Below are 27,792 nucleotides of genomic sequence, written 5' to 3'. Positions count from 1 at the left end.
ATTGGGTGATGACAAAGGACCTGGCCAGTGAGACAAGGACAGCAGCCACGAGCAGGAGTGGAGTGAGGAGCTTCCCAGTCCCAGTTTGGGAGGCCAGGAGCATCCCTCCTCACTTTTTAAATGTGCCTATCCCTGACATGTCTCTACTTTAAATTAATTTGGTGTGGAAAAGGCTGGAAGAGCCTCTGGATTTGAGAAACCTGCTGGAAACACCTGGGGGGACACACCTTGGGGTGTGATGGCAGGTGACCATGGGGCTGCCCACAAGGGGTCAATGAACTGCCTTTGCTCCATCCCTGGCTCCTTCTCCTGGCTCATCCCTTTTCCCTCTAAGTTTACCCTGAGCAGTGCCAAAGCTCTCTCAGCTCCCTTCCAGCTCTCAGCAGGATGATTTCTGACAGCTGTGCCAAAACTTGGCCGAGCGTGGACTCGTCTCATTCCTGTTCCCATGCTAAATTTCAAGTCCCCTCTTGCAGAACACAGAGCTTTCCAAAGGAAAGGCTGCCAGGACCAGTTGTATGTGGGGAAAAAAAGGGGTGTCTGGCATTTCACAGGGCTCATGAAGGGTTTTTGTCATGCAGGGAAACGTTCCAAGGGGAGGGGAAAGCCTGGTGTGCACACATCCATGTGTGGCACATTTGTGGTTGGTTGAGCAGCCAAGGTCACTGAAACTGTGGGACTTGGGAGTGGCAGCTCTGGAGTTGCCACTGGAGGCTGGATTGACACAGATGAAAGCTGGCACCAGTTTTGGGGTGACCTCACTGTGATCTTCCAGGACCTGAAGGAGCTTCAAGCAAGATGGAGAGAGACTCTTTACAAGGGATGGAGGGGCAGGACATGGGGCAATGGCTTCCTAGTGCTAGAGGGCAGGGCTGGATGGGATATTGGGAATTAGGAATTGTTCCCTGGCAGGGTGGGCAGGCCCTGTGAGATTCCCAGAGAAGCTGGGGCTGCCCCTGGATCCCTGGAAGTGTCCAAGGCCAGGCTGGACAGGGCTTCGAGCAGCCTGGGATAGTGGAAGGTGTCCTTGCCCATGGCAGGGGGTGGAATTTTGGATCTTTAAGGTCCTTTCCAACCCAAACCATTCCATGATTCTACAGTTCTATCTCATGTTAAACATTTGAATTCACTTCCAAATAATGGTGAATTGTTCCCACACCCATGACACTTGTCCAATGTAGATATCCCTGCAATGTCTGTGTAGGTACAGAGTTTGTGGTAACTGGGAGTGGGGCTGTGGCTGAGCCTCATCCTTAATGGGCTACAGCTGTGAGAAGCAGATGAACAATATTGAAATTAATGAGCCGTTAATGAGCCCAGGGGCACTGACCAATCACACAGGAACAGAGGGCACACAGGTGCAGTGCATCAACACGAGGGGATAAAAGGCTGGGCTGAAGAACAACCAAGTGCTGATGCCTGAAACTTTTCTCTGTGTGAGTCACACCTTTGCTGTCAGTGGTGAGTTTTGTATCCCATGGAAGAGGGCTGGAGTTCATGTCCAGGGCCCTGTGGCCCTGCTGGGCTGCTGCAATTCCAGATGGTGCAGGATGTGTCCCCAGCCTGCCACCACCCACACCTCGGGCTGCCCTGGCAGTGCCAGCACCTCCTGCAAACGGGGCTGGTGGGTGGGCACAGGGTTTGTGGGCATCGGGAGCGGGGCTGAGCCTCATCCCTAACGAGCTGCAGCTGTGAGAAGCAGGTGAATGATATTGAAATTAATGAGAGGTTAATGAGCCCAGGGGCACTGACCAATCACACAGGAACAGAGGGCACACAGGTGCAGTGCATCAACACGAGGGGAGAAAAGGCTGGGCTGAGGCACAGCAAGGGCAGTTGCTGGCAGTGTTAGGGTGTTACTGTGTGTGAGCAGATACCTGAAGCCTTCTGAGCTGGTGAGGTGTTGCTCTGTGTGGTCTGAAGCTTTCTGATACTCTTGTATTGTGGTCCTCTCAACTGTGGTATGTCTGCACCTTAAGTTTGTTTTCCAGTGTGTATTTGTGCATCACAGCCACCCCAGCTCCTGATGATGCTCCAGTTCAATTTGCTGTTTTCCTATTTTCAGGCATTTGCTGTGTTTCACTGTGTGATGGCTGAAACCCCTGATTTGAGGGACTATTTATAGAAATGCAGTGAAGTATTTGTGAGCTTCCTTTATCAAGTGTTTACTATCAGCTTCTAAGCTGATGAGGGGGCTGGAGCACTTTCCCTGTGGAGTCAGGCTGGGAGGGTTGGGGCTGGAGAAGAGAAGCTTGTGCGGAGACCTCACAGCTTATTTCAGGGTCTGAAGGAATACAGGGAAGGCAGAGGGGGACTTTTCATCAGGAACTGGAGTGACAGGACAACAGGGAATGGGTTCAGACTGACAAAGGGGAAATTTAGGTGATATATAAGGAAGGAATCCTCCCCTGTGAGCATGGGCAGGCCCTGGCACAGGGTGCCCAGAGCAGCTGGGGCTGCCCCTGGATCCCTGGCAGTGCCCAAGGCCAGGCTGGACAAGGGGCTTGGAGCAGCCTGGGACAGTGGAAGGTGTCATGGCAGGGGTGGGAATGGATGGGCTTTAAGGTCCCTTCCATACAAGCCATTCTGGGTTTTTTGTGATTCCTTTCCTCCACGATCTGTCCTAAGGCTGTATCTCACAGAAAGGAGGCTGCTATAGAAATGTTCATGTTGCTTTGTTAATTTGGATTTAAAGGGGCCATGAGCTGTAAATCCTCTTTTCATTCTGAAGGCTTTTCCTCCTCCAATACCCTTCCCAGTGAGATGTTATTGTGCTAAACTCCAGATCTCCCTGCTGGCTCTCTAATTGTTCTTTTTCCAATGTGTTTTTTCATTTCAGGCCCATGTGAATCCCATCAGTGTCACTCCACCCATCCAAGCCATAGACCAGGACAGAAACATCCAGCCTCCTTCAGATCGACCTGGCATCCTCTACTCCATCCTAGTTGGTTGGTGTCTGCTACTTTTCCTAACCTTCCCAATCTCTTTATGAGCAGCCAGGAAAAGATTGCCTGGGAGAGTGGAACCCTGATTAAAAATTGCTCTTGTGGTCAGTGGGATGTTTGGAGTTGTTTTCCTGCCTGTTGGTGTTTAATTGCCACGTGGAAGTTGATTTCATGTGGTTGTTTATTAGTGTTTATTCAGATGAAATCCAGAATTGTTGTCAGGTTTAGTGAATGGAACAACACAGGGAAGGAAAGGAGAGCTCTGCTGGCATGTGCTTTCCATTGACTAAAAAAGAGGCTGAAAAAAGGGAATTAGAGCAGATTTCATCCCAAAAATCACATGGCACAGAGCAGCTCCAAGGATCTTACCACATCCACCTCCAGTTTTGCTCCCTGTGGGCTTTCCTTTGTAATTTCAAGTTGATTTAGTTGGTTATGCTGTTCTCTTCTTTTTCCTTTTGCTTCCCTGTATTTGGCATTTGTTTCTGGGTTTGGAGGATGTGCAGGGTTCCACCTGCCTGGCTGTTCCCAAAATCCACCCAGGGACCTTTCTGTGGGATTTGGAAAGGGGGAATTTTGTAGAATCCCATCTTTCCCTGTCTTCTCTGTGTTGAGCTCCATGGTTTTCCCAGCCAGGGAGAGAGGCAAGTGAGGGTTTTGAGGGCCACGTTGTGGAGGTTTAGCTCTGAAAATGGGCTTTTTTATAAATGTCCTAAATTGGTTTTATTCCTAATTTCTGCAGGGACAGCTCCACCCCAAGGCCAAGTTTTTAAGGTTTTTTTCATAATTGATGAAGTTCTTCAGGAGTGAAATTATTAAAGATTGTGTGTCACTAACTTGGGATGTTTGGAATATTGGAGTGGCTGTTCTGACCTTCAAGAAATAATTCAGAAAGGTGTGGTGGTGCAGCAATTTAGGTTGGTTTGGGGACTTTTTGTTTCTTCCTTTTTCCTCCTTTCTTTTTCCTTCTTTCCTTTATCTTTTTGTCCTTTTTTATTTCTTTACATTTTTTTCATCCTCTATTCCTTGTTTTTTTCTTCTCTTTTCTATCTCTCTTCCTTCATTCTTCCTTTGTTTTTTCCTTTCTTTATTTCTTCTTCCATTTTCTTTCACTCTTCTCATTCTCCTTCTTTCCCCCTTGTTTTCCTTCTTTTTTCCTCCCTCTTTTTTCCTTCTTTTTCCCTTCCTCCCTAACCTTTTGATCTTTTAGCTTCCTTTTTTATTCTTTTCTTTACACATAGTTTTTTCCCCTCGTTTCTTTTTTTCTCATTTCCCCCTCACATTTTCCTTTTTTCCACTTTTTCTTTTAATCTTTTCCTTTCTATTCTTTCTGTTTTCATTTTTTGCCTTCTTTTTTCCTTATTTTCTCCTTCCTATTTTCCTTCTCTTTTCTTCTTCTCCCTTATATTTTCCTTGTCCTTTCCTTTTTTTCTTTTTTCCTTCTTTCCCCTTCCCCTATATTTTCATTTTTTCATATTTTTTTGCTTTTCATCCTTTTTTCTTCTTTCTAATTTTCCCATCTTTTTTCCTAATTTCTTTTTCCTTTCTTATTTTTTCTAACTTTCTATCATTTTTATTTTAAAATTAATTTTTTTCCATTTTTCCCCATGTTTGCTTCTTTGTACTTTCTTTTTTTCCTCCTTTTCCCCCTCCTTTTGCTCTTTTTTTTTTTTTTCCCACTGGTGTCTGGTTTTCTCTTTGTATTTTCCTTATTTTCCCTCCCCCATGCTCTTCCTAAGGATTTCTTTTTGGATTTTAAGTCTGCCTCCATCTCTTCCAGGATTTGCTATTTCTGTTTTAGCCTCAGAAAATATTAAGCAGTTTCACAGAAAACAGCCCTTGCAGATATGTCTTGTTATGTGGATTTTCTCCCCCCTTTTCTTTAGATCTCAACCTTCTTCTCCTTTATATATTTGGGAATGTCCTTTTTTGAACACAGGGAGGTTTGAACCTGTGCAAGGAGGGTTATTAGAATGATTTTAAGTTTATTAAATTTGACTCTTTTGTTTGCTTCTTTTTTTGCCCACCTGTGCAAGGCACATGCTCTGGGCACTGTGGATATTTGATATATTTAAGGTTTGGGAATGGGATATTTGGGGTGGGGTTTTTTTTTTGTTTTTGTGGTTTGGGGGTTTTTTTTGGTTTTTTTTTTTGGTTTTTTTTTTTTTTTGTGGGGTTTTTTGGGTTTTGTTTGTTTGTTTTTTATTTTTTATTTGGGTTTTTTTTTTTGTATTTTTGTTTTTGGTTTTTGTTTTTTTTTTTTGGTAATGCACTAATTTTTCCAGTCCTTGGCTTTTGGAAATGTTTATTTCTTTGGTCTTTGCAATGCATCCACATTCCCTGGACTTATCCAGGCATGAAGCAAGGCCCTTCCATTTATTTCCTTTAGTTTTTATTACCAGTGCTATTGATTCTATTGGTAAATTTTATTATTTTGACTAGGAAATTTTATTTTTTAATAGTAAAATGTATTATGTTTTATAGTAAATTACTAGTGAAATCTTCTTTTTAGGAGCAATTTGAAGCCTTCAGTTTCTCTGGGGTCAATCCTTGAGAAAAGCTAAGTTTTCCTTTCAATCATAGGCGTTTTTTGCCCTTGGAACTGGCTCTGTGATTTCTGCTGCCACTTTTGGTTGATATTTTAAAGAAAGAGCCAAAAATGCCCAATAACTTTTGGGAAGGGGGTATGGAGGATCCTCTCCAGTCCTGTATCCATTTCAAGCCCCACAAAACCTCTGGGTCTGGGAAATGCAAATTGAGGAGTCCTTTCCTTCTCCCCTTGCTGTCCCTCACATTTTGATCCCTCAGCCTTTCCAAACACATGGAATTTCTTGGAGCCAGGAGCTCATCCCTGGATTTCAGCACAGGCAGAGCTGGGCTGAAGGCTGCTCTGTGCTGTCAAAATGGGAATTATTTTGTACATGCAGAAGCAGATATCCCTGCCCCTGGGAAAGCTGGTCCCCAGAGCTTAAAAATCCAGGAATTTCTTCCTGAGGTGGGCAGGAACTGAGCAGGAATCCCCAGTCAGGATTTTGGGCATCCACCTGTGTTATCCCTATCTTTTTTTATTTTTCTATCATCCACCTTGCTGCCTTTTCCTCCTTTACCTGCTGAGGTTGGTTTGGTTGTTGGTGGAGTTTTTTGGGTTGGCTTTTTCCCATTTTTTTTCCCCTGGATCCTTTGCTGACATCCTCACCCAATATCAACCTCATCTTCCCTTCTCTAGACCCCTTTGTGACTCTTACCCTCCTCCCCTATGTATTTGTTCTCCTTTAGGGCACTTCTTTTTCCTCCTTTCTCAGAATTTTTGCATTTAGTCCCTAATTCTGTGACATTTTTTAGCTTCAGCAGCAGCCCTGCTGGTGTGCAGCCTTTAACACCAGCAATCTGTTTCCTGCCAAAATTTTGGATCTCCTACTGGGTGTCTTGAGCTCTTCAAAGATTAGATTAATTAATTAGAACTTGAAATTAAAAGGCAAGGCAAGGAGATACTGGACCTGGAGCTTGAAACTCTGAATTTGTGCTCGTGGTCTAAGAGAAAAAATAATCCATGGTGGTTCTTTTGCTGCTTTTTGGGTCAATGATATCGGTGTAGATTAGGAGAGTCACAGGAAAAAATAATATATAAGGAGAAAGATATGAATATATAATATAGATAATATAATATGTAATATCTTGTATATAATTATAATATATATTATATAAAATAGATTAATAAATAAAATATTAATTCTATATAATGTATATTGTATATATAAAATTATGTGTATAATTTATTTATCTAGAGGTTGGTTGTCATTGGAGGATTTCAAATTAAATTATTACAGTAATTTATCTCCTGGGTTTCTGAAAGTACCTTCTAACCATTGCACTTGTAAAGGGAACAAAAACCATCAGCGTTTATTAGGAAAATTATCTTCCTTTGCGTTCAGTTTACATTTCAGCCCTGGCTGGGTGCAGGGTTTGGCAGGGCCAGGTTTGTGCTGCTGCCAGGGCAGATTTAGGGGCTCAGGGATTTTTTTGGGGGGCTCTTACTCCTTGAGCCAGGAGTCCCTTCTGCCCTCAGCTGCTGTCAGGGCTGCTCCCAGACCTAAACCCCTCAAGATTTTTGGATTCTTATAATCAGAATTTTGGCTCCTTGGGATGCTCTCACAGTGTTGCTGAGCTGGGAGTGCTGGAGTTCACTCTGTGTGGAACACTTGGGATTTCTGGGCCCTTCTGCACCATTTCTTTGAGTGTCCCAGGGCTCAGAATTGTTGTTGCTGGGATTTTTCCCACCTCCTGTGCCAGGCTGTGGTGCTGGAACCTGTTGGCTTTAGGCACAGGTGCATTTTTGGGCTGCAGCTGCCAGGCACAGCCCTTCCTCCATCTCCACGGGCTCCCAAATCCATTCAAGCTCTGAGACTTCTGGAGGATATCGTGGAAATCCACAGCCAAGAAAACACCACTTAAAACTGACAGTAAATTGAGCTTTCATCTGATGCTTCCTCCCTGAGCAGAGACTTTTCCCAGAATGATTTCTAAAATAACCTATCTGTTGTTACCATATTGTTATTACTTATATCTATTTTTTATGTGCTGTTAATAGTATTCCTGTTGTTATCAAGTACTTAGGGAGTGCCACTTGAGAGGAATCTTTGTGGTTTTGGAGAGTAAGGAAATAATAATATTAAACACATGACTTCATAGTATCCTTAAGCTCCATGTGCACATAAGGCAGTATTTTATCCTTCCAATAACAAAATGAGGCTTTGTTCATTTGATTAATGAGCAAAATAAACACATTGCTGAACTAAACCTTTCAGAGCTGTTCAAACCTCAGTGTCTTTTTTTGCAGGTACTCCTGAGGATTATCCCCAGTATTTCCATATGAATCTCACAACGGCTGAACTGACGCTCCTCAAGCCAATAAATAGGGATTTACACCAGAAGTTTGACTTGGTTATTAAGGTAATTTGGGCTGAATTTTTTCAGTGTTTTTATATCCTTTGGAAAACAAAAAGCTCTGAGAAAATGTAGGGAGGGCCTGCTTGTCTTTTCTGTGATTTTTCTCTTCCTTTTTTACCTTTTCCTTTTTTACCTGCTGAGGTTGGTTTGGTTGTTTGTGGAGTTTTTTGGGTTGGTTTTTTCCTTTTTTTTTTTCCTGGCTTCTTTCCTGATATCCTTGCACACTCTTAGCTTCATCTTCCCTTCTCTAGATCCCTTTGTGTGTCTTAGCCTGTCAGGCATCACTTAGCTCCATGGGGGGAAGAAGGGTGTGAAGCATTTATGGAAATGGAATGAACCCTGGCAGAGTTGTAACATTTCACTTTACATTGTGTGAACAAGCTCAGCATCACTTGTCCCCTTGCTTTTTATGAGCCCACTTGTCCTAAAAATGCAGCTGGTTTCTGTTTCATGTGTTCAGTTCACAGCCCATTTTGGAACATAGTGATACAGATAATTGTGTGTGTGTTCACAGAATCCCAGTCATGTCTTGTGAATGCTGCCCTAGAACAGAGGCCAGATAGGGTTAAAGAATAAAGCAGGGATTTATTAAAAAGCCCCATGAACCCATACTGGGCAGCACAAGAGCCCAGCCAGGGCTGCACCCAAGGTGAACCAAAATGGTCACTAAATAGACACCTGGTCACAGGGTCTGTAACTTTGATCAGTTCTGCTCCATTTGCATATTGGAGTTCATTGTCCAATTCCACCTTTAGCCCATGCCGTCCCATCCTTGTTTTTCTCTCTTCAGCCCATGTTGTTTGTGCTCTTGGGCTGAGATTTGGATCATTTGTCCTTGGTCCCCAGCTGGAGCAGGAATTGTTTTGTCTCCCTGCTCTGTGCAGAGAGCTCACGATCCCTTAATGTGAAGCCCAGACCCACACACTAAAGCAGCACAGAGTCTGAAAAATATAAAAGCTAAAACCTGAGGCATCATTAGCACAGGTCAGGTTGGGGTAGCAGTGAATAATTCATATCTAAGTAGTGAATATTCACAGGATGCCAGGGTGTGTGAGGCTGCAGGGGCTCAGTGGGCACCTGGTGTCCCCTCCCTGCTCCAGCAGGGCCATCCCAGAGGCCAGGGCACAGCATTGTGTGCAGCCAGCTGTGGCCCAGCCCCAGGGAGGAGAGCCCCCAGGCTGTGTGGGCAATGTGCTCAGGGCTGGGCAGTGCCCAGGGCAGAAGTTGTGCCTCCTGGGCAGGGCAATTGCTGGGCTCAGGCCCTGCCCGTGGCTCTGGGGCCATTGCTGGGCCCCGGAGCAGAGCCTGGGCCCTGCTCTGCCCCTCCCTGCAGCCAGGGCCAGCCAGGCCTGAGGGCCCCTCTCAGCTGGGGCTCCTCTCCAGGCGGAGCAGCCCCAGCTCCCTCAGCCTTGCCTGGGCACCCACAGCCTCCAGGCCCTTGCTCAGCTCCAGCAGCTCCTGGCCCTGCTGTGCTCAGCATCCAGAGCTGGACACAGCACTCCAGAGGTGCCTGCAGGGCTGCCCCGGGGCCAGGATCCCTCCCTGCCCTGCTGCCCATCCAGCTCCTAGCACTGGGAAAAGCTCTAAAGCACAGCCCATCCCTGGAAGAGTGTTCAAGGCCAGGTTGGACACTGGGGCTTGGAGCAGCCTGGGACAGTGGAAGGTGTCCCTGCCCATGGTAGGGGTGGTACTGGATGGGCTTTGAGGTCCTTTCCAACCCAAACCTTTCCATGAATCTCCATATCCTTAAGGAGTTACAGCTTAAAGCCCTGTAGCTCTTTCTTCCCAAACCTTGACTGCACAATATGTCAATTAAAAAATCAATTAACTGGTGGGAGAGGGTATTTTCTGTGCCTAAATAGCAACTCCAATCTTTAATGGCCATGTTTATAGGGTTTAGGAGGTTCCTGTTGCTGTGGTAAATGTGCAGTGAGGGAAAATAAGCAAACAGTAAGGAAAAGGATCACTCTGTAAGAATGATTATGTGCCACTTGCTAAAACAATAAAAGGTTTTATGCTGTATCCTTTAGGGACTATTGGAATAATGGCTCAGGCTTGTACCAAATCAAACCTTCAGCTTCTTGTGTTGCACATTTCTCATTTCTTGCAGTTGTAGGATCTGATGCTGTTTTATCTGGAGGGGTGCAAGGTGTGATGTTTCCCTTCAAACAGAAAATATGCTATTTTTGCAGCATGTGCTCAGTTTAGTCTTTAAAATATTCCCTCTGATATGCGAAGATCAATTTTTTTTCTTTTTTTCTTCTGTTAAGATATTATGGAAAACTGTAAAATGGAAAAGGTGGTTAAGTCAATACAGGAATATTTGAATGCAGGAAAGAAGGTGGGCAGGAAATGGGGGCACTCACCTGCATTGCTGATAAATGTTGAATTCTCAAAGAGGGAGACAATGAAAAAAACTAAACATCCTAATCAGAAATGCTGGATTTCAGCTTGTCTTTACCTCTGGAATATATTAGATGAGAAGCAAGGAGAAAACCAATTTTGCCCTCCTATGGAAGTTCTTAGCACTTCCATTCCCTGCCAAGCATCCATGGGCATTATTACAACTTCCTTACAAAAAAAAAGTGGAGTTTTGGGGGGGTTCCCATTGAAATTTCAATGGGGTAACAGCATATATGCCATAATAGGTCGATTAAACCTTTAAACTGAAAGGGCCTAATTAAAATTAGTGACATGACCACTGCACTGTGGACATGAGATTGTTCTTGTTACCAGCTCTAAAAAGTGCCAGACAGGTTTTATTTTTATTTTTTTTTAAGCATGAAGCAAATGGGAGAATTAATCAAATTGATGCACTTTGCTCCTTTCCTATTTGAGCAGGGGTTATTTATCAATCAGCCAGAATCTAAGCTGGCACTTCCATTATGATCCATTTGCAAAGAGGATGGGCTGTGGGAGGTTGGATGTGCTGGCACAGGCGGGGAAGTGCTCATGGATGGAATTCCTGTGCTTTAGAGACTTCACCACACCTGAGGAAGAGACAATTTTGATCAGCTTGCTGGAGTTTGAAAGCATGAAGAGCTGGAGTTTCTCCTCACTGTTTGCAGTGGGTTGATACCCAGTAATTAGGGAAAAATCATTACATTTGTCCACTCAGAGTTGCTATAAAACCTGTAGGAGTTGCAACAGCAAAAAAAAAAAAAAAACCGACCTGGAAATATTTTGATTCTAATGAAGGGCAGAGAATCCCAAACTGGTTTGGGTTGGAAGGGACCTTAAAGCCCATCCAGTTCCACCCCTGTCATGGGCAGGGACACCTTCCCCTGTCCCAGCTGCTCCAAGCTCTGTCTAATCTGGTCTTGAGCACTGCCAGGGATCCAGGGGCAGCCCCAGCTTCTCTGGCAATCTGTGCCAGAACCTCCCCACCCTCACAGACCTTTCCCATTTCTGGTTTTACCACTCTGGTCTATGCTACTTATCCAGGACTACATTAGGTTTTCTCTCCTTTAAAGAAAATGTGTCTTTGTCAGACCCAAAATCAAGGAAAGCATTTTATTTCTCCTACAGAAATTGATTTTCCTTTTCTAATGGCATTGTATTAGTGACTAAAAATGCTTTGATTTTTAGAACATCAGGTGGAAGAATAGGGGGAGTGTTTTGGTGATCTCATATGGGCACCTGTGTACTGGTGAAATTACATTGATTGCTTTAGAGTAGTTTAGATAATTAACTAAATCAATTTAGCTATCAATTTAACTAAATTGGTAGTTCTAGAGTGGATTTTCATCCAGCCTGGCTGGTCAATTCATAAACCATTGTCTGTTGTATTTGATTGTATTTGGGAAATTAGGGAGGATTTATGTGACTTGGGCATCTCAATAAAAATTTAAGTTACATTATTAAAAAAAATAGGGGGGGAAGAGGGAAAAGGTAAGATAAGATTCCCAGATTCAAGTAACATTTGTAGTCTGACTTTTATTAATAAAAGACTTTTCCTTGAATGTAAGAGCTTTATGGCTCATAGTGGATACAGTCTCACAGCCTGGACTAGTGGAACTAGCTGAGCTTTAAGGCCCTTCCAACCCAAATCAGTCTGGAATTCTGTGACAAAGAATTGGTTTGTATCCCTTGGGTTGTTTTGGTGCCTTCTCCACAGAAATGTTCTTCAACACCATGGCAGGGCAACACAGAGGATTTTGAAGAAGATTCTTGCGTGGCATTTTCTGGATCCCTTGGATGTATCCCTGTGGTTCCCAGGAGGAACCCAGTGACAGAGAATTCCTCAGAAACAGCTCTACAGTGGGGCTGTGTATCCCTGTTGTTTAGAAGGTCAGAGTGGAGCAGGGTGCTTGCAATTCCAGTGTTAGAGGGGAAATTGGTTTGGGATGCCATTGTGCAAGAGGTGATGGAGGACATTGCTGCTGTAGTGTCTACTCTGGAATTTCTCCTGGCTGGAGTTTTTGAACTGAGTGGCATTTCCAGCCAAACTGGGAAGTGCAGGCAGCTCCAACTCTGCTCCCTGTGAGCAGGGACAGACCCAGGGAATGGATGGAGCAGTGCTTGAGTGCCAGGGGAGGTTTGGGTTGGATTTCAGGGCAAGGTTCTTCCCCCAGAGGGTGCTGGGCACTGCCCAGGCTGCCCGGGGAATGGGCACGGCCCTGAGAATGCCAGAGCTCCAGGGGCATTTGGAAACCTCTCCAGGGATGCCTGGGGTGGGATTGTTGGCAATCTGGGCAGGGCCAGGGGCTGGATCCATGATTCTTGTGGGTCCTTCCAGCTCAGGGTATTTTGTGGTTCTCTATTCCTTTCTCATGGAGGTGCTTTGGATCAGAGAGAGGCCCCCAGCTGTCCCAGTGTAGTTCTATATCAGAATACATCACACAGGACTCCATTTTCTTCATGCAGGAAAAAGCCCATTCTTTATTCACATCACTCCTTTTTATACAATTTTACAGACCTCAAATGTAACTCCAATTGGCCAGGAGCTTTCTTGCCAATTATTATATTGATTAGTAAAAGGTATTTTACTTGTCCATCAAATATCTCTAAATCTATCCCATGAGAATCAGTGAAGAAAATATGTGAACAATTTAACATTAATGTTTATACAGGTGCTGGTTGTTTTTTGCCCAGGAATAGATTTTTATGTTAACAAACTCTTCACACCAGGCTTGTTCTCACTTGGGAACTTACAAAGTGCTACCTTTGCTTGGAAGAAATGACAGGCCAGCCATCCATATAACAGAGCAAGCCTGATGTTATGTGGCCTTTATCTTATAATTTTTCTACTTGACTGCAACAGTTCAACTCTTCCCAATGTCCATGAGCCTCCTGCTATGGATCTCAGCAGAAACAATAGGAGGTGATGCTCTCCTGGAGGTTGCTTGGTTTCTCTCATCCCATTGGGAGCTCCATTGATCCCTCCTGTCTGTTGGTCTCAGAGTTGTCAAAAAATTCTTGCATTACAGGGAAAAATGCATGGTTTCAGAATCAGCCTCAGGATCAAACTGTGGGCAAAGCTTGGAAGGCAGGAAATAGGGATATTTCTGTGCCATGTTTGGTGTGATTGCACGGGGCTGTTTCCTGTTCTAAGGGGAAATACAAAGAGACTGGGAGAGGGTGTTTGCCAGCCTCTGGTAAGGGCAAAAAATGATCAGGTTTGAAACACAGGGAGGTTGTGGAGGAGAGCTCTAGGCTAGAGGATCTTGGGAATGATCTCAATGGTTGAATTCCTGAAGCAATAGCTAATTCTGGTTATGAGGTATTACAGAATCATCATATATATACAATATATGTAAAGTATTCTGGTTGTAGAGACAAGATATAATCACAGAATCATTTAGGTTGGAAAAACCCTCTGAAATCATCAATTCCAACTGTGAACCCAGCCAATCCCACCACTACTCCAGGCCCCCATGTCTTCCAAACACTTCCTGGGATGGAACTTCAGGGATTGACAGCAGAAATACAGAAGCATTTTGCAAGACCAAGTGAGTCGGTGATAAAATGGCTGATAAAATTAGGCACGGTTTAAAAATAAAGTGAAACATGCCAGAAAGGATCACCCTGAACTTTTATATAAAATGATGGGTTCTGACCTGACTTGGGAGTGAGATCTTGGTGTTGGAACTGGGAACAGAGTGTGAAGGTTGGCTCGGTGATCCAAAGAAAAAATAGAATATAAAATGGAAATGGAACATTAGAAATCATCAGTGAAAATAGAGAAAAGAACAGGGAGCAAAGCACTGCAGCTCTGAACAGATCCAGGTGTCCTGAGCACAGTGTCCCAAAAAGGACAGAGCAGGACAGAGGCTCCTGCAGGTGAGGAAGAAGCTGGGACAGACACCTGTAGAATCCAGTGCTGGTGGGAGTGATGAGGAAGCAGCAGTCCAGCCTCTCCTGCAGTGCCAGGTTGAGGAGCTCTTAACTGAGACAAGGAGGTGGCAGGGTTAAAAGAGACAAAACGGGTTCTTCTCTGGAAAAAAGGTTGGGGGGGAGACCTCACAGCACCTTCCAGGATCTCAGGGAAGCTGGAGAGGGACCCTGCAACAGGAACTGGAGGGACAGAGCAAGGGGAACTGGGTTCAGGCTGACAGAGAGGAAATCAAGATGGGATATTGGGAAGAAATTATTCCCTGGGAGGGTGGGGAGGGGCTGGGATGGAATTCCCAGAGAGGTTGTGTCTTTCCCTGCATCCCTGGAAGAGTCCAAGTCCAAGGTGGACAGGGCTTGGAGCAGCCTGGGACAATGGAAGGCGTCCCTGCCCATGGCAGGGGTGGAGTGGGGTGGTTTTCCAATTCCCTTCCCACCCAAACTGGGATTCCTGCTATGACTCAAATTTGACAGGCAGTGCTGTGGGGCTGGATGCTGACCTGGGCTAAAGGAGAGGCCAGGCTGGCTCATGGAAGACAAATTTAGTAATAAAAAGAGAAATCCAGGGAGATCTGACCTGCTTCTGTAGGCTCCTGTGTTTGGCTGCAGCCTCAAACAGGATTTTGGAATTGTTCTTCTTATCACGGTCACCAGGGGAGGTTCTGATTGGGCATCAAAAAATTTCTTTTTCCCTTAAAAAGTGGTCAGGATTTGGAAAAGGTTGTCCAGGGTAGTGTTGGAGTCATTCTCTCTGGAAATGCTCAGGAGACATCAGGACATGGCCCTTGGGGACACAGTTTAGGGGTGATGCTGGGCTTGGACTTGACCTTGAAGGCCTCTCCCAACCTTGGTGATTCTGTGGCTGTTTTATTCTGAATTTCAGACAGCACAATTCCAGCAGGCAATGAGGAGATGTCCATCAGTTGAGGCTCACTGGACTGGAAGTTCTTGAAATAGAGAAATGCTCCATAGGTTTTAAGACTTAAAAAGTCCTGAAATATCTAATTTGTTGTTGTTGTTGTTATTTTCACTCCTTCAGAAACTTCATATCTGCAAGGTTACGTTGATTTTTGCAAGAATTTCAGCCTTTCTCTCTTCCCAGCCTGTTCTGATCCCCTGGCTCCATCAACTATTCACCTTTGTCACCTTTGTTTGGGTAGCTCCAAATTTCCCCTCTTCCCATGTCTTTAATTTTCTTGCATTTTAGAGGATTTGTGCTTATTCTTCAATCCTCTAAATTTTGGGGTTTGTACTCAGGGTGACAGATTAGGAAAAGAATGGAAGAAGTTCATTTTCATTAAGAGTTGGTCCATCCTCTTCCTGTCAAGGCTGAGATTTTCCAAATCATTCCTTTGGCTGTGCATCTCCTGTAGGTGCTAAGGACAATAAGTGGTTTTTTAAATTAGTTTTTCAAAGGTTCAGCCCTTAGGTGAACTCAGAATTCAGTTAATTTTCTTTGAGACAGCTTTTTTTTTTTTTCCCTCTCTTGTGTTTAATTCAGTGATGGGATTTGATGTAGAATTAAAAATCTGAGTGCAGGGACAGGGCTTGTCTTTGTGATGAAGGAAAAAAATGGTCCAGGACACCCAAACTTTTTCTTTAAATCATTAAAATGTTTTTTTCAGATGAGTAAGATTGACCCTAAATTTCATGTCAGAACTCGCAGAGCAATGAAATCATTAAAATCAATAATTGGGACGTCCTGTAATGCTTTTATTATCAGAAATTTCCTTTCTGCAAGAAAAAACAATCCCTTTCTGTATTAATTTTAAACATTCAGCAATTAAAACTTGGCTTAATGGCTTCATATATGGTGGGTTTTTTTTAAGAGAAGAAGGAAGAGCTGTAATATTTGGAAAACCATCTAATTAATAATTATTATTAGCAGTAATTACTGTTCACTGCCCTGCAGCATTGCTAGTCTTGCTGGTACTGAAGTCACCCTTTACCCATGGCCCTAAAATGGATGTTTTGGGGTATTTTTTGATTTTTGCCTTTTTTTTTTAAAGCCCAGGGTCCAGACACCCTTTGTGCTGATTTAATTTCCCTGCCACAGTGACAGCAGTCACTTTTCTTCTGTGTTCTGAAGACATTCTGTGCTCCTTGTCCTTAAGCCAAGTTTTAATCCAGTTCAGTGCTTCATTCCTCGTGCTGTGCATGCTGACCTTGGGAATTATAACCCAATCCTAAAGTTTAGCCTAAATCTGGATAAATGATGTTCTTCTTTTCACCCTGCCTGCCCTGTTCAGTTTTTCTGAGTGATCTCCCCTTTCAAAGGAGCCCCTTTGTCACCCTGCCCATCCTTCCCTCTCTCCCTGCTCCTGATTTTAATCCCATCCATTTAAATAATAGATCACAGAATCCCAGGATGGTTTGGTTTGGAAGGGACACTAAAGCCCATCTGGTTCCACCCTCTGCTGCCTCATTTGACTTTCCTTAAATCTGAGATCTTCTTGGAGCTCAGTTTGCAGCTCCCCCTGCTCTTCTTCCACATGGATTTGTGCATAGCTCCTCACCAGGACTAAATTCTGACATACCAGTTTTTTTGGGGATGTGTGAAGCTCCCATTTTTCCCCATGCACCACTCTCCCCTCAGCTCCACTTGCTCATCTTCCTGTTGGGATTGGAGGGGACAGAGACCTTTTTGGAATTTTTTTTGTTCATTTGTTTGGGGTTCATTATTAATTTGGTTTGGGTTTACTTTTTGGTTTTTTTCTTCTTTGTTGTGTTTTCTTTGCTTCCAGTGATGGACTTTCCTATTTTTATCAAATAAAAGATCTGGCATGAAGACAAACCCCTCCATTTGGTGGTGGAGGTTTTTTGGGTGTTTTTTTTTTGTTGTTGTTGGGTTTTTTTTGGTTGTTTGTTTTGTTTTTTTAATTTATTCTTAATTAGCCTGTTTCACACTTCAGATAATTCTGTAGTCGTGGAGAAAAGGAGCAGCATGGACGTGTCTTAGCTAAAACAATTCCGTTTCCTTGCACCTTAGGACAGATTTTTTGGATGAAGGATTGCTGAAGTGGGTTCTGGGATTCCATGGAGAAATGGGAACTCTGAGGTTTTTTTAAAGAGCCACATTTTGCTCTCTTTTAGATGTTTTTCTCGGACAGAACCTGCTACTTTGGCAGTGATAGGGGACACTGGGAACTGGCTGGAGAAGATTCCAGCTCTGGATTGTGCTGAGGGCCTGGAGTGATCCCTGGGGGTTCTTTCCAGCTTGGAATTCCACTTGATGATCCCTGTAGGTCATTTCCAGCTTGGAATTGCACTCAATGATATCTATGGGTCCTTTCCAGCTTGGAATTCTCTGTGCTTCCAAAAGGGAGCCTTTTGCATTGCTCCAATTTCTCATTTTTTGGGGGAGCTGTTTCATCTGCTGCTTTTCAAGGAGTGAATTTCCTGGTGGTCCTGTTAATTCCCACAGCCTCCCATTCACTGCTTGCATCCCTCCTGGAACTGCTTTCCTGCTATCTCCCATCAGGATAAAATTATGGACGCTACAGATACAAGCAGACTCAGCACAGATGATGTAATAAAATCAGTTAAATATCTGTCAGAATTAACACATTTTACTTTTTTTTTCCCTTACTGCTCTTAACTACCAGAATCTAATCCTGTGCTGCTGCTTTTTTTTTTTTTTTTTTTTTTTTTAAATCTTGGTTGAAGTTTGAAGAGTTATTTGTGAGATCCTCCATTATTTTGACACTAAAACATTTTCTTTGAAGGACTGGAACTCAAATGTTTTATGGCTTAGATATCAGTGGCTTTCTGGGTGAAGAAAATGTAAGTTGTTTGCTGTTTGTGCTCCAAAATATGTGTTAGGAAATGACCTTTGGCCAGCAAGTCCAGGCAAGCGCTTAACAGGGCAATGTGAGGGAAAAGGGTTTGCACTCTCAATAGAGGACTCAGTGTCTGGAACAACTCTCATGAGGTATAACTTCAGCTCTTACAATAAAAAAATACAACAAAACCAAAACCAGCAGCAAAACCACCCCCAAACCACCACAAAACAAAATTGAAAAAAAAACCCCAACCCCCAAACTAAGAAAAACCCCAAGAAATGGGGCACTGGAGCAAAAAATTGTCCATGTTACCACTTTTTTATATTTTTGGAGCATTATGAGGGGGCAGTGTTGTGCTCTGCTTGTAATCAGGTGCTGCTTCTAGGACTGATTTCATGGAACATTTGAAAGCAAATCAATTCTTCACATTGTAATATGAAATTCTTTGTTTTAAACAAAAGGCAAAAAGAAGTGGCTGTTTGCAAAGCTTCCTTTTTTTCCTTAAATAGTGGTGTCTTTGGAAACAAAAAAGTTAAAATTAATCCATCATTTTGACTGGTGAACACGAAGGAAAGCTGAAGTAATTTTGAGTGGAAGTGCTCAGTGAGGAAGAACTCCTTTGCTTTGTTATTTTGGGCTCCAGGGTTTCAAATTTGAAGTCCAATTTTGGGAGCAAACAACTCTCTTTGTGTTTGGCCATGTGCAATTCCCAGCACTTCAACAAAGCCTGCAACACCTTCCTGGGTGAATATTCCTGCTTTTATCCCAGAATGAGCTCTGGGCTCACTTGGACTTTAAAGCAAGGCCATTATTGTGGTGTTTCAAGCTGTTCAGAAGATTGAGACCCTCTGTTTGCCTTTTCCTCTTTTTAGGATCTCTTTATAGCAAGGAACATTAAGTGTTCCTATAGAGTAACTCACAGGGGTTGTATGGAAACTTTGGGCTATGAAGGGACTGATTTTACTTGGAAAAGGAGAAGAAAAGAGAATTTAATGATGGACAATCATTGTTAGTCCTGTGGGGAGGAATGCTTGAGGAGAGCCCTGGAGGGGCTGGAGCGTGTCCAGGGCAGGGAACGGAGCTGGGGAAGGGGCTGGAGCCCCAGGAGGGGCTGAGGGAGCTGGGAAGGGGCTGAGCCTGGAGCAAAGGAGGCTCAGGGGGCCCTTGTGGCTCTGCACAACTCCCTGCCAGGAGGGGACAGCCAGGGGGGGCCGGGCTGTGCTGCCAGGGAACAGGGACAGGACAAGGGCAAAGGGCCTCAAGCTGGGCCAGGGGAGGCTCAGCTTGGACAGCAGCAGCAATTTCTGCATGCAAAGGGTGCTCAGGCCTTGGCAGGGGCTGCCCAGGGAGCTTTGCAGTGCCCATCTTTTGGACTAAATCATACAGGGCTCCATTTTCTTCTTGGTGGAAAAAGCTCATTCTTTATTCACATAACTCCTTTTTATATAATTTTGCAGACCTCGTGTGGGACTCCAGTTGGTCAGGAGCTTTCTTGCCAATTACTTTATTGGTTATTAACAAGCTGTTATACTGTATTGATTGGTCACTCAAACTCTCAGTGTGTACAAGTTGTTTGTAAAAAATAGTTTTCATTTCTCTATCTAAAGCTGTAAAAACAGTTTATACAGGTGCTGGTTGTTTTTTACCCAGGAAAAGATTGTTATGCTAAGGAACTGCTCACACCAGGATTGCTTTCACGTGGGAACTTGCAAAGGGCTGGCTTGACAAGGCCAGCCACTGATTTTAGGAGAGCAGGCTGATTTTATGAAGACTTTCATTATGATTTTTCTGCCTTACTGTGACACCCATCCCTGCAGGTGTCCCAGCAAGGGCTGGAGGTGGCACTCAGGGCTCTGGGCTGGGGACAAGGTGGGCACTGGGCACAGCTGGCACTCCACGACCCTGGGAGTCTTCCCATCCTAAAAGATTGCAGGATTCTGTGATACCATGATGCATCTGCTTACAAAACAGAATCCCAGCTGTGTGAGTTGCTTGAGGAGCAGACTTCTCCTGGGATTTTCTCTCATGCTTTCAGTACTTTGGGGCAAAACTTCTATCTCCAGATGTTTTTGGAGTTTCACCTTCCTGGGGTCAGGAGCCAGAGTCCTGCCAGGTAATTTTGGTGATGTTGATTTTGACACATGTAGTTTATTTTCATTCAGAGGTGCATCACCTGGACTGGGCATTTTTCCCTGTTGTTCAAGTGTAATCCAGCTTTATTTTAAAAAGAAAAATCTGTTTTTTCTTAAAAACTAAGACTGAGTTTTTTATGGATTCCTAAAGGTGTCATCACCTCCTTTGAAGAAAATAACAATTATTATGCTTATATTTGTTTTTATTTGAAATAGAAGGTTTTAATATTCCTTTTTCTTTAATAGACTTTTTATCATCAAATTATTGCTGTTTTATAAGCAAAGAGAATTAACATTTTTCAGACCAAGAAAATATTTAAGTAGTCTAAATAAGAAATATTTTGTTTAAAATAATGGTTTAAATAAGAGAAGTTTAAATAAGAAATTTTTTAAAACTATGATGATGTCAAAGGGATTTTTCCAGACCAAGATTCCTTGGACTCTCGATTTGAAAAATGAGCAATTATCTGTTTGAAATGGGGGAAATACCAGATTAGAAGTAAAACCTCTGCAAACAGAAAGTCCTGTTAACAACAGGAATTTAGGAATCTCTGTGTTGTGATCCAGGGTCTGTGTGCATTCAGATTTTGGTAATAAAAATTTTGGCCATAGGAACAGGAAACTCTTTCAATGCCCTAACTGTTGTCTTGCTGCAGTTGTCATGTTCAGGACTGTAATTAAAGCTGGTTTGCTCTTTATAAACTGGAGACCAAATTACTCTTTATCTCCTAATTCCCTTGTTTCTTTGCTTTAATTAGTTGTTGGTTGGGAGGTTACAGGAAAAGAAAGTAGGGTTGTAGGTTTTTATAGGATTAGCACCCTGGAATGGGCAATTAGTGCTTTTATCTTTAGGAAGTTTGAGAATAAGAATAAATTAGGTGAAAAATATCGGGGAGTGACTCCTGGGTGGTGCAGGGCTGCCATTGAGATGTGGGGGTCATTCATGGAAGTAAAGAATTTTGCTGGACACATCCACAACTCCCCTGGCACAGGGTGCCCAGAGCAGCTGGGGCTGCCCCTGGATCCCTGGAAGCATCCAAGGCCAGGCTGGATGGGACTTGGAGCACCCTGGAATAGTGGAAAGAGTCCCTGCCTATGCAGGGGTGGAATGGGATGAGTTTTAAGGTCCCTTCCAACCCCAACTGGACTGGAATTTAAAAACAGACAAAATGCAAATGAAAATCCCACTCATGTAATGCTGAAGAGATGGATTTAGGGAAAGAAGAAGCAAATGTGTCCATGTGTGCTGTTCCCACCTTTTGGGTTTAACTCTCTTGCTGTTGCTGTGCAATCAGCATTCCCAGTTTTCTTTCATTCCTCAGAGCTTTTTCCAAAAGTTTCAATCCTGACAGTTTAAGGAGCTGTGTTTGCACAAGGTTTGGGTTTCTTGTGACTGTGATGGAAGGTGATCCTGTTCTTGTCTCCTAGCTAATTTTTAATTGGTATTTCTCTTTTCATGATGTTGTGTTCCACAGTAGGGGGACCTAAAAAAAAAGGCCATTTTTTAACTGACTTATGACTCTTAAATAGAACCATCCCCAGTCAATGTTCATAACTGGGAACCTTTGACCAATGAGGTGATTTTTTTATTTTTTTTTTAGGCTGAACAAGACAATGGCCATCCTCTCCCTGCCTTTGCCAATCTCCACATCGAGATCCTGGATGAGAACAACCAGAAGCCTTATTTCACAAGGTCTACCTACGAGGGCTTCATCCTGGAATCGTCCCCGGTGGGAACGACCATCTCGGATAACCGGAACCTGACCTCCCCCCTGCAGCTCGTGGTGCTGGACAACGACGTGGAGGAGGTACAGCTGCTTCTTTGGGGCTGCTTGCAGTTTTATTCTTTTCAGGATTCTTTCTTTTTGTTTGTTTTTTTTGTTATTGAGACAAACCTATTTAGATCAATGAACACCAAAAAATTCATTTAATTGTGGTTTTCTGTTTGTTTGCGTTCTGAGTTGGGATAGATTTGGAAGTGGGTTTTTTCTGATTTGTTGTGCTCGCATCTCTGGAAGACTCTTTTCTGTTCAAGGTGGTGAATGTTCAGTGCACAGAGGAATCAAAATGCATTTTGTGGCAGGGATCAGCCTGCCCCATCCCATGGAAATGGGAGAGGGGAGCTCAGAGAGAAAGGAATTCCTCATTTGAGCCAAAAAGAGGAGGAGTATGAGGAACAGCAAGAGGCTCAAAATTCATTGCGTTCTTTGCTCTGCCAGATTTTGTTGTAACATTGCTTAGAGTGGAACTTGGGCATCTCCAGAGGAGCAATAACCAAGTAGTAACATCTATTTGGGGGATTTCTTCTTGCTGTGGAGTTCTGCTGTCACTGGGAGAGAGAAAGAAATTCAGGAGTATTAACATCTAAATGAATGGAGCGAGGCTTTTTCCAAGGGTGTGCAGTGATGCAAGGGAATGGCCCCCAGTGCCAGAGGGCAGGGCTGGATGGGACATTGGGAATGAGGAATTGTTCCCTGGCAGGGTGGGCAGGCCCTGGCACAGGGTGCCCAGAGCAGCTGGGGCTGCCCCTGGATCCCTGGCAGTGCCCAAGGCCAGGCTGGAGCAGCCTGGGACAGTGGAAGGTGTCCCTGCCATGGCAGGGGTGGCACTGGATGGGCTTTAAGGTCCCTTCCAAATCAAACCATTCTGGGATTCTCTGATACAGCCAGAGGGGATGAACTTCATCCTTGGGTGGAAATATTCCATGTTTCTGTTGCTTTGGCATCACCTGGTTCATGCACAGCCCTTTCCAAAGCTGTGGCATGATGCAGGTGCAACATGGATGTGAAAGAACCAGATGGAAGTGCCTGTGCTTCAGTTCAGTGCTAGGGATTTGTAGAGTCCTTCTAACCTGCTGTGGGCAGGAGAATTCCCAGAATTCCAACTGGGAGTGCAGCAGTTGCACAGAGCTCCCATATAAAATGGCCAAACACTAAAATTGCTCCTCATGAAGCTGGATGGGAACTCAGGGTGGGATTGTTGGCATAGGGAATGGTCATTAACTTCTGCAGGTTTCAGTGTCTTGATGGTTTCATTGTACCTCTGTCAATTAATGTATTTAGGAGTATATTTAAATTTAAAGATTGCTGATGAGACACTGAGAGAAGCCCCCTCTGCGCTGGTGCATCCCAGTTCCCAATGGTGACCCTGTTCAAACATAATGAATTCTGCCTGTTAATTGAAATATTAAAATGACTCCATGTCCTCAGGTAAATGCTGAAAGAGAGTGCTCACTTAACTGGGTGTCTGAGGAAAAAATGAACAAAACCCACTCTAAATTGAAACCCTGTGGGAATATAACAGAGTCCTGCTATAAACCTTGCAGAAATTAATTTATAGATGGGACATTGCAAACAGACCTTTCAGCAGAGCAGCACTGCCAAGTGCTGATCTAATTAAGTGCTCTGTTTAAATGGCATAAATTAAATTAAGCTACAGGAGTACCTTAAGACCTGAGCAAACTAAAGCTGAGATGAGGAACTTCAACTGTGTGAGCTGAGAGCTCTTTACATAAGGCTTCCCAAGCCTCTTTTTTCCTTCCTCTTTGGTTTTCATGGGAGAGGATTAATTTATCCAGTGGTTAGGGTTAGTGGTAAAGCTGCACTGAATAACAGTCATGGAATGGATTGGGATCTTAAAGCCCATCCAGAGCCACCCCTGCCGTGGGCAGGGACACCTCCCACTGTCCCAGGCTGCTCCAAGCCCTGTCCAGCCTGGCCTTGGCATTCCTGGGTTACCTCATGCAGGACCAGGAGTTGGACCCGATGATCTTTGTGGCTCCCTTCCACCTCAGGGTGTTTTGTGATTCTCTGGATTTTTTTAATTTTTTTTTTTTTTTTCTGAGAACTTGTGGGAAATTTGAAACAATTTTACTTCAGGATGTCTTGGCAGCAATGTGAGCAGACAGAGCAAGTAATGGATAAAATAAGTTTTAAATGCGGCTACAAGAGCAAGTTATGAATTTTCAATATTATAAATATAGAAGGAAAAAGAATAGTTTTTTTTTTTAACCAGGAAAACTGAAGCATTTTAAATACCAAAGTATTTTTCTCTGATATTTGCCTGATTGCTTCTTTCACTCTCAGTTTTTGTTTGCAATTGTTTTGCAGTCAGTGCTCTCTCAAGGAAACAGTTCTGCTGCCCTTGGGCAGTCCTGCTGTGACACTCCAACAGTTGTAATAACTCAGGAAATATCCTTACCAGAACTAAACAGACCATTAATATAATTATTAAAACAAACAGAAGATCAAGGCTAAGACAAAAAGCTGCTTTCATTCCTTTAGGATTTATAAAGATAGGGGTTAATTTTTTTTTTATCTTTACACTCAAGGAAAACTAGAAATACTAACACTGAATTGCTCTTGTAGCACTGTGTGTCTTCCTTGATTATTTCAGGATGAATATCTCATGTTTTCTGCCTCCTGACACTCCCAGGGAACAATTCCCAATTCCCAATATCCCATCCAGCCCTGCCCTCTGGCACTGGGAGCCATTCCCTGTGTCCTGTCCCTCCATCCTTTGTCCTCAGTCCCTCTCCAGCTCTCCTGGAGCCCCTTTAGGCCCTGGCAGGGGCTCTGAGCTCTCCCTGGAGCCTTCTCCTCCCCAGGTGAGCACCCCAGAGCAGAGGGGCTCCAGCCCCTCCATGGCCTCCTCTGGACTCATTCCAACAAATCCACATCATTTTGTGTTGTGATCACAGAATTTCCCCTGCTTCACCTCTGTAAGGCTCTGGATCTCACATTCTCCAGGTGAACATGGGGAAAGATTTTTCTCCTTTCACCCAGAAAAAAGGACAGATGCTGGAAACAGCTTTCCAACAAAACAATTTTTTCTTGGACATTTCAGTGCTGATCATTCTCCACTTGAACATGTTGGAAAAATCAGCTGTGTCATCAAAGTGTCTCTGTTGCCACTGCAGCTTTTAGAGGATGAGTCTGTGCTGTAAATTAGGAAGTCTGAGCAGTTTGGGTACTCTTGGAACTTCTTCTGGCTGCCCCGGAGAACTTCACAGCCAAATTGATCCTGTCCAAAAACTTTTGGGATTGTTGAAACACACAGAGAATCAATACCCCTGTGTGATGGTGTTCACAGGGGTCTGAGGATGAGGGGAGAGATGAGAATGTTGACTCCATGTTTCAGAAGGCTTGATTTATTATTTTATTATATATATTATATTAAAACTATACTAAAAGAATAGAAGAAAGGATTTCATCAGAAGGCTGGCTAAGAACAGAAAAAGCAAGAATGATAACAAAGGCTTGTGTCTTGGACAGAGAGTCCGAGCCAGCTGGGCTGTGATTGGCCATTAATTAGAAACAACCACGTGAGACCAATCCCAGATGCACCTGTTGCATTCCACAGCAGCAGAAAATCATTGTTTGCATTTTGTTCCTGAGACCTCTCTGTTTTTCAGGAGAAAAAATCCTAAGGAAAGGATTTCTCATAAAACGTGTCTGTGACACCCCTGTCTGCTCAGTCTCATAATTATCCCCAATAATTTTGGTTTCATCTTCATCAGTTTTAGAAAACTCTTTGCTTTGGGCAGAGTTGTAACCAAACCCTGGTGGGATTTGGGGAGCAGCAGGAGTGGAACATCCACATCCATGCAGGAGTTTCTCCAGAGATTTTTTTCAAGCAGAACACACTCAAGCCCAGGCTTTGTTTATTGGCTGCAGCATTTTGTGTGTCTCATTTTGTTGGGTTATTTTTGTCTGTAACCATGAATCCCCACATGCTCTGCTGTCCCTCAGTCCCAGGTTTGTGCTTCCCCAAGCGTTCATTTTGTGTTTTCCTTTGTAGGTCCCACCAGGTGCCTTCCCTGTAGGTATTGGGTGTTATGTGTGCAAAACACCTTTTTTGGGTTTAATTGTGTGATTTCTTCCTTTCTTTCCTCCCTCATTTCTCCCTGCCCTGCTGCTGTTTGAGGCTGGGACTCTCTCTTGGTTTGTGAAGCCTGCAAAGAGCCCTTTAAACACATTGGACCCAATTTAGGGCATAAAGTCATACATTGTGGTTGCTTAATGTTCATTAAATTATTACAAATCTTCAAAGACATCCTGAGTATTATAAAAGTGCTTTTTTAAATTCAAAAATACCTCAGGTTTGAGCTGTGTGCTTGAAATGCTCTTTGCAGGTTGCATGTGAACTCTTTTGTGGACTCTGATAATTTTCTACTTAAAATTCCACATTAAACAGTTTATCAGAGATCAGCCTTGTCTCCATGACCCAGTAATGTCACCAGAAATTACAATGCTGAATTCCATGCTGCAAAATAAAATTATTTAAAAAATAAATTATTGAAAATTGTGTTGGCAGTGTAGCCGGGGCTGTTCTCTCTCACATGAAATGTTCAGTTAAGCCAAGCTGGCTTTTCAGGCAGCATAAAATGGGATAATAATGTCCCAGATCCCTGACAATAATGTCAAATATCCCTGGTAATAATGTCCAAGCATAACAATGCTTTTTCAGATGAAGGGAATAAATTGCTCTGTGGCTCTGACATGCCTGGAAGGTGGTAAAATAGGCATTGATTGCTGTAAAGGCAATTACCTTCCATATTAGGAGAACATTTCTAAGAAAAAGATAGCAAAGGAATAGGACACAGTACTCCAGGAGGGTTTGGGATCTCCATCATTGGTTTTTTGGTTTTTTTTTCAGGAATAAATTAGGAAAGAAGTGCTGTTTATTAGTGTTCAAAAGGACACGAAAGCAAGAACTGCAACACTAACTAGGGGTTTTGTAAATTAAATTCTTAACGGGCTTTGTAATGTCTACAAAGTGAGCAATTATGGGCAATTACCTTCCCTAAGTTTTCTTGGAATGAAGAGGTTGCTGTTTGCCTTGCTGGCTGTAAACTGAATTTTCATTTTCCTGGGAGCTGCGGTTGCAGCTTTGGGCACTGAGGAGCCACTGGTGTGGAACACTTGGATAATTCTTTCCCACGGCTTCCTGGAATGTTTTCTCATTTCAATCATGGAATATTTGCTGTTTGGGGGTTTTATTTGGGCTCATTTAAAGCAGTTTATGTCTGTCCTGGTGTTGTGCTGCTCTGTCCTGGTGCCACCTGGTGCAGGTCAGGGTTGGCTGGGGGCTGAGGACCTGTGCTGTGCTCCCAAGGGTTTTAATCCTCCAGGAATGCCACTAATAGAAGTGGCATTCCAGAAGAGCTTTGGATTCAGAAAGAGTTCAGAGAAGTAATGCTCCTGTGGGGATTTTTTGCTGAATTCAGCTTTTCTCCTTTTGGGACTGTTCCTGGGATTCAGATGGTTCTCCCTATGGCCTTCTCTGTAGGGCTGGGATTTGTGGAATGACCTTGGAAAGCAGCTGGTGAAATCCTGGGTTTTCTGTCATGGCTGGGACCACTCCTCTGATTTCTCACCTCCACATTCCTGGGGGCAGTTTAAAATAGTTTTTATAGGACTTGTCCCCCAGCCTTTTGCATTTTCCTGGAATTTGCTTTCTCCTGCCAACAGAAATAAATTCTGTAACTCATGAGCGAGAGCAGCAGGAAGTCAGGTTAAGTCAACCAGATTGTGGAAAAATAGTTGTCCATACAATTCCAGCAGGAAAGTTGTTGGAATACTGTGGGCAACAAAAAAGAAATGTATTTTGTTTGAAAATTTAAGTCATGTAGAGTTAAATAACTCAAAAACA

The 27,792-nt window shown here is 43.5% G+C and overlaps 1 protein-coding gene across 1 annotated transcript in view; it reads left to right on the top strand.

Annotated features, from left to right (window-relative positions):
• LOC136559720 (protocadherin-15-like) overlaps window positions 1-27,792 on the top strand; it is a 767,555-nt gene that overhangs the window by 594,764 nt on the left and 144,999 nt on the right. Inside the window, exons 24-26 of the mRNA XM_066555080.1 lie at window positions 2,840-2,948; window positions 7,783-7,895; window positions 21,741-21,947. Coding sequence (XP_066411177.1) covers window positions 2,840-2,948; window positions 7,783-7,895; window positions 21,741-21,947 — 429 coding nt within the window. The remainder of the gene's footprint in view (window positions 1-2,839; window positions 2,949-7,782; window positions 7,896-21,740; window positions 21,948-27,792) is intronic.

Source organism: Molothrus aeneus, chromosome 8 (assembly GCF_037042795.1).
Source record: "Molothrus aeneus isolate 106 chromosome 8, BPBGC_Maene_1.0, whole genome shotgun sequence".
Taxonomy (NCBI): Eukaryota; Metazoa; Chordata; class Aves; order Passeriformes; family Icteridae; genus Molothrus; species Molothrus aeneus.
This window is presented reverse-complemented; position numbering and strand designations above follow the sequence as displayed.